This window comes from Fusarium falciforme, chromosome 2 (assembly GCF_026873545.1).
Source record: "Fusarium falciforme chromosome 2, complete sequence".
Taxonomy (NCBI): domain Eukaryota; kingdom Fungi; phylum Ascomycota; class Sordariomycetes; order Hypocreales; family Nectriaceae; genus Fusarium; species Fusarium falciforme.
Window position 1 is genome coordinate 1 of NC_070545.1, and position 7,192 is coordinate 7,192.

Consider the following 7,192-nt stretch of genomic DNA (forward strand, 5'->3'; position numbering starts at 1 on the left):
CCCTAACCCTTGACCCCGACAGCGCTTGACCCCGACAGCGCTTGACCCCCCGCCCTTCACCTCGACCCAAACCTCAGCCGTTAGCCTTTACTACTCCTCCCTACCCTACTTCCTGCTTCCCCTTTAACAAAGCTTTGCCTTACCCTAGCCCCTGCCCTTGACCCCGATAGCGCTTACCTCCCGCCCTGTTTAGCCCCCTGACCTTAGTAGCGCTTACTCTTGTCTTACTTACCTAACTAACTACTTATACTAGCGGTTTGCCTTTGCCTGCTTTATATTACCCCTTACGTTAGTGGTTAGCCCCTTCCCTCTCCCACAATACTTTTATCTTTACTCCTTAATTCTTTTCTTACCCTATACCTTGCCTTACTTCTCTCCTACCCACTAGCGGTTAGTTTTACCTTCTTACCTCTTACCTTATACCCTTTATCCTTTTCTCTCCTCACCTACTTAATTAAAACTTACTAGCACTTAGCTTTACTTCTCTAACTCTTCTCTCTTAGATAGTAGCGGTTACCTTTACTTTCCTAACTCTCCTCTCCTAGACCGCAGTAATTACTTTTACTTTTCTAACTCTTCTCCCCTAGGCACTAATAATTAGCTTTACTTTCTAACTCTTTTCCCTTAGACACTAATAATTAGCTTCACTTTTCTAACTCTTTCTTCCCGGATATTAGCGGTTGGCTTTACCCTTTTCTAACTCTTAACCCTAGAGGCTACTACTCCTTAATTACCCCCGTCCTTATTCCCCCCTTCTTCTTTACCCTTATAAACCAATAAGCCTTGCTCTCTAGTAACCTTTATAACCTCCCGCTTACCTCTTAACTTTCTGGGTTAAATGAAAACCTAAGGTTAGGGTTAGGGTTATAGGTAAATACCACTACCTCTACCCCCTCTATAACCTCTTATAAATACCTATTTCTCTCTCTACCCCTTTTTACTCTTAACCCTTTATTTAAATATAACCCTAACCCGATATTAGGTTAGGCTTAGGCTTAGGCTTAGGGTTAGACTTAGGGTAAGACTTAGGGTTAGGGTTAGGCTCTAACTTACTCTTTAGTTTATACTTACGCTTATGCCCTGCCCTTACTCCCCGCCTCCCTACTAACCCTGATACTTATACTTACCACTACTAGCTACCCTCTTAACTTTCCTAATTAATCTAAAAATTTACCTTTTAGCTTAGGGTTAGGGTTAGGGTTATAAGTAAACTCTATTTCCCTTATATCTCTCTCGCCTTAATCTAGTTAATCTAGGGCTAGTAGTAAGTAAAAGAATAATCTAGCTAAAAGTAATAGCTATTGCTAAAAAAAAAAAAAAAAAAAAAAAAAAATATTAACTACTTAGCTAGCTATCTCTAGAGCCTAACTCTTATTAAGAACCCTAGAGTTAAGCTTACCTTTTCTTTATTTAGCTAAGTTAACTATAGTTAAAGCTTTTTAATTATTATTATTATTATTATTAATTAATTAAGTTTCTTTTTTATAATAAAATATATTATACTTATCCTATATTTTATTACTTAAATCTTTTTTTCGTCTTTATCTTTTTCTTCTTATTTATATTTATATTTTACTAATATAGATATATTCTTATACCTTATTTACTTTATCTTTGCCCTCCCTAGGTAAGCTTTTAATTCCCTGCCTTTTATGTCTTACCTAGACGCCCCGTTATAGTCTTCTAGATAGCCTTATCTTCTAGCGCGATCTTAAGCTTAGTAACTTTAAGAGCCAAAGGCGCTTTAGCTTAGTGGCCAGAGTGATCCCTCTAACTAAGGGATAGACCCGGCTTTAAGTCTCGGAAGCATCTAGCTAGCCTCAATAAGCTTCTTCTTTGCCTATTATAATACTAATGCTTTTACCTACCCTAGATTATTATATCCTTCTCTTTTTCTTCTTTTTTTATTTCTTTTATATTTATTTCTTCTTTATCCTATTTATGCTATCTCCTATAAGCCTTTTAATTATATAGTTAAAGCTAGTAATTATCATTAAGTCTTATTTATATCTATAGTTAGGTACCCTTAGTTAACTATTGCGTGGGTAATATGCCCGCTATAAGAGCCAGCTCTTATAGGCTAATAATGCCCTCTTCTTATTTATTTACTGCCCTCTCTCTCTTGCACTTTTTTCTTTTTCTTTTTCTTTTTCTTTTTTTTTTTTTTCTTTTTCTATTACTATTATAATATTATATATTAATCATATATAGCCGGTCAAATATATTATACTATACTAGTATAAAACCTTATATATGCTTAGGCGAGAACATATTATGCGGGGAACATAGTAGTTAAGTAAGTCCTTAGGTTTATCTCTACTTAAGTACTAGATCGAAGATAGCTATAGCATTGGTTATCTCTCGCCCGCATATTAGCTTGCTATACTTATGGCCTAGCTAGTCCGTATAGTTATCCCTACCCTTAAAATCACGATTAGTAGCATCCCGGACTTATAATTATATATCTGCCTCTGTCACGGCGGTTAACGCCATAGGGATCATAGTATGCTTCTACCGATATAATGCTCCTTTGGTCTTATAACCGTCCCGACAGAGCTCCTGCGATATATGATAGTAGAAGTAGCTTAAGAAGCGTGCCTATAAATCCTTCTTATAGTTAACTAGGCCCTAAAAGTCTATATAGCTAGAGAAGGATAGATCCTTCTCTGTCGTAGTACCATAGGTACCCCACTAGTGCCTAGCTTCCTTAATGCCGTTAAATATCTAGTAAATACAGTAGCCTATCTTACTAAGCTCCTCTATCTCCCCTAGGGCAGCCTTGAATCTTTCTAAAGCGAGGGCATCGCGCCTCCTATAGGCATATAATGCTATGATACCCTGCGAGGGTAGCTTACTCTTCTATAATAGCTCATCGCGACAGCAGTTATCGCATCGGACGGTATCGAGATCTTTATAGTCCTGTAGGTCATCGTCTAAGCATTGGCCTAGGAGGCGGCGGCGGCAACCTTATATCCGGATTAGCCTGTGTACCTTATGCGTACTTAAGTCTAGGTAGCTATCGCGGAAGTAGTCCTTAACCGGCTAGTCCTTCTCCTCGATAATTATCTCTGCGGTAATAGGCTCCCCGGCTTGCCCGCCCCGCCCCGCCTCCTAAGCGTAGTCAATAATGCTAAATAGGGCCTTAAGATGGATAATATAGACGATGCCTATAATATCAATGCCTGTGCCTAGAGCCGTGGTAGCTATAATGTAAGGGGTTTCGCCATTGACCTATGCCTAGAAGCCCTACTCGCGCCGGGCAATAAACTACGCATAACTATTATTACGCTAAGCATGATAGTAATGGCAGCTAAGCTGCCGGGTAAGCGCCCTATATTTCGCGTGGCTGGTGTAGTATATAACCCCCTTCTCCCCTGGTGATAGACGCGGGAGCTAGGCATCTACTAGCTTCTTTACCTCTATGACGCCCCGTCTATTACAGACGCGAAGGACAGAGTACCGCACGTTTAGCTAATAGCTCGAAGCCTATATATAGAGTAGAGCCTAGAGCTATATGGCGTCTTTAAAGTCGCGTTAATAGAGCGGCGGTAAGGTCCTAGTGAGGAATATAAAGGGATACCCTAAGCTCCGCAAGAGAACGAGGCACTAGAGCTTTATATGGTAGGTTTTAGCGGCTATGAATGATAGATGGTACTTATTAATGACTACTCGGTCTAGCCTTCCCCTGATACTTAGATTAGCGGCCCACTATAAGAAGTTATTAATAATAGCTGCCTCGGCTAAGATTAGTATAACCCTGGGCTAAGATTTACGCGCCTCGGGCCAGGACTTGTAGTCTAGATCGGCGTCGACGCAGTATGTGACTAGCTGCCTCTTTAACTCGGCGAACGGAGCTACTACGATGGTTACGCCTATACCTACTAGCATAGCCGGGATTATAAAGACTAAGCTCTTCCTGCTACCCATTAGCAGCATGGTAACCAGCGGGCTTTGCTTCGCCGCGGCTAGCCTAATGGCCTCTTCTTACTGGGGCGACTAGAACTAGGCAGCGTTATTACGTAAGATAGCTCGGAGTGCCCGTAGGATTATATTATCCTTCTCCTTGTCCTCTATTGCTATCATGCCTGCCCTTAGCTTCTCAAGCGAGGCGATCTTAGCCTGCTTTTAGGGAAGGTAGCACTTCTCCTCTCTGCTAGGCTCGACTATATTCTTCTACTTCGAGGATAAAGCTAGCAGCGGCGGCTCTAAGGCCAATAGCTGCTACGCGTTGTAGCCGAGGAACTTATGCCAACGATGACTTACTTAGCCAAATATCTCTAGAGACTTAGCTATTAAACGCTTTAGTATATTAATCATAACGCCATAGTTGGCGGCTATCTAGCCGGTGTAATAGGCAGCTAGATCATCCGGCGCCTTATATTACTTTAACTCGTTATTATTGTCGCTGTCATTAAAGTCTGCCCGCGTAGCCCCCCGGTTATGGGCGTATTTCTTGCTAATAGCGATAGCAATATAGCGCTAATCTTAGAGCGTAATCCTATGGCTGATATAGTGGGAGGTCTACTTCCCTATAGCCCTAGATATATAACTGCTCTCCTATAGCCCTATCTTGTTATACTAGATAAAGTCGCTTGGCGGTGCTATCTTACTATATAGCTCTTATCTATCCGCCTCCTAGCGATTTATTAGCGGTCGGATATAGACCATATATATCACGAGTAGCTGCCTGATCCTCTCTGGTAGGAAGCGGGGGATTACCTTCGGCGAGTCGAAGTGGGCTAGAGATTTATAGTATTAGGTGACGAGCATAATATCGCTGTTAATAATAAAGATGTTGCGGTCCTTATTAATACTATTAACTAGGCGTAGGCCTATGATCTCTTTCCCTCGGCTAGGCTAGCTGCTAGTAATATGGGAGAGGAGTAGTAGAAATTCCTCGAACTTTTTTACTAGCTTTAGGTACTTCCTAATACCCGCCTATTTCTACTTGCCCGCTCGGTCTAAGAACTTTGCCTTCCGTGAGCCTATAATGAGGTCCTTAAGTATCTTAACCTCCTTGCCTATGAGGTTATTAGTATGGATAAAGGACCGGCCTCGTCTTATCTAGGTGAGATTATCCTTAATGCCGGCTAGAGGAATAATAAAGCGCTTATCGTCGCCCTCCTTAAATATTAACTAACCCCATAATAGGTCCTCGGCGTCTTTTATTATCCTAGCCACTATATAATAAATCTTCTCTATTAGGATCGGCTTACCTATAAAGTATATTATCTCGCCGTGCTTGCTCTAGGATACTATTAGCCGGCTACTAGTCTCCTGCGCGATCTTCCTTCTATATAATAGCAAGCTAAGCATATAGCCCATGGGAGAGTATATTGCCTTGTAAAGCTAGGCGTCTCGAACCTGGGCGAACTATTGCGCGAGGTCTATCATCCCGGCCCGCTCCCGGGTAAGTATGGCCCACTCTCCTAGCAGCGCCCGCCCCGTGAAAACAAGACCCATAAGTATATAGGTAAATAGATAGGCAGGTCAGAGCTGCCCTGTCTCGCCGTTGATTCCTAATATGCTGATGAAATGCCATAGTGGGCTCACAAAAGGGTCCCTATCGAGCCGCTGCATCTAGAAGTCCGCTAGAATCTATAATATCTCTTCCTATAGCCCCTCGCCCAACTATTCCTTATCCTGCAGATGCGCCTAGAGTAGCTCGAGGCTGGCCCTTTGTGCTTGCGTGAAGCGAAAGCCATGTTCGGCAAACAGCGCATCCTCCTCTAGCGACAGCACGTTAAGGCAATAGCATAAGAACCGCTTCACATAGACCAGGTAGCGATCCATACTGGTCTTCTCCTGTAGCGGCCCAAATGGTTGGCTGTGGGCATCGTGAGGGTGGGGGCTGGCCAGGAGCAGGCGGGTCATCAGGGGCATGCTCTTTAACCCGCCGATGCAGCGGTCGAAGAATAGACGATCTAGAGCCGTGGCCATCCGTCGTAGCTCGTCGTCGTCACGGCCGGGTATCCTGCTGCAGGCTTGGATATCCACCAGATTCCTCCCGGCGAAGTGGGCTGACCAGCCGGTCCTCTTCAGCCAGTTCGTCGTCTCGTGCCTAAGGATCCCTTCCTCCATGACCTTCTGCATCTTCTCCTGCTCCTCCTGCTGCAGTGACCACCCTTGGGTGATGTCGGCGATTATCATCTGATCTTCCGGGTGCGTCTGCTGCCTATCGGCCATCGTCGCTCTTCTCCCCTTGCCCACCGGCGTCGGAGGATCTCCTGCTGCCGAGACAGCATCATCGTTACCGCTGGTCGAGATGCTGACGCAGAAGTAGTAAATCGCCCTCTTTGGTCCTGTAAAGAAGGTCTGCAGATAGACGCTGGTCTAGAGGCCCGCCTGTGCCTTGGCTCCCTTTATGTTGTGCTCCTCGTTGAGGTGAACCCGTAGGCACTTCTAGCTCGGCGTGAGGTGCCTGCAACCCGGCCAGGTGCAAGCGAAGCCCCGGTGAACAACAAGACCCTTGACGGCCCGGGTCGGGTTTGACGCACCGTGCTAGACGAGCTGCTCCAATGCCGGTCCTTGCAGCTGTAGACCCTTATGGCGGTGGATGATATCGCTGCGGGCCCGATGGTCGATGTCTGGGTGACGGTCCCTCAAGTGACCCTCGAGGCTGCAGACCGCATAGCCGTGAAAGGCGCAGATCAACGACCGGTATTCGCCATTATATATAAGCCACCCTTCTCCCGGTTTGGTGGCTTCTGCATGAATACAGCTGGCGGACTCTCCTGTATCTCCTTGCCGCTCCGGTCCGTTGCCGCCGGGCGAGTCTGTGGGACGCCCTCGGGCCATTGGCTGCGATCTGGACTATGTCGAGCCCTTCCCTACCTCTCCCTCTGGTTCCTCCTCCTAGGATACTGTACGTGCTGTCTTTGTTTCCCTTCTTTCCCTCTTTTCCTGATAGTCTCTCTCTCGAATGATTGCCGCTGGCTGGGAAACTGCTCGGTCGTCCTTAGTTGCGCTCATTTTATGGACTCATCATGGTCCATGTGAAAAGAATATCGCTTATTCACCCGGTCGGTCGTGAAAAGGCTGGCCTTGGAGACGCGTTCCGTTGTATTTCCCTCCTTTGCTTGCTTTTTCCTCAACCCTGAAGTTGCCCTTCCCTTATCCTGATTGGCTGCAGCATGAAATGGTAGTTTGGGACTGGTAGTTTGGCCCCCCTGTCCGCGTCCCGGACCCACCC

The 7,192-nt window shown here is 45.2% G+C and overlaps 1 protein-coding gene across 1 annotated transcript; it reads right to left on the minus strand.

Annotated features, from left to right (window-relative positions):
- Positions 1-5,655: 5,655 nt before the first annotated feature.
- Positions 5,656-6,186, minus strand: NCS54_00195200 (Hypothetical protein; the record flags this gene model as incomplete). The annotated part of the gene is made up of 1 exon (XM_053147564.1): positions 5,656-6,186. The coding sequence occupies one exon, from the start codon at positions 6,184-6,186 to the stop codon at positions 5,656-5,658; it is 531 nt and encodes a 176-aa protein (XP_053003539.1).
- Positions 6,187-7,192: the final 1,006 nt, after the last annotated feature.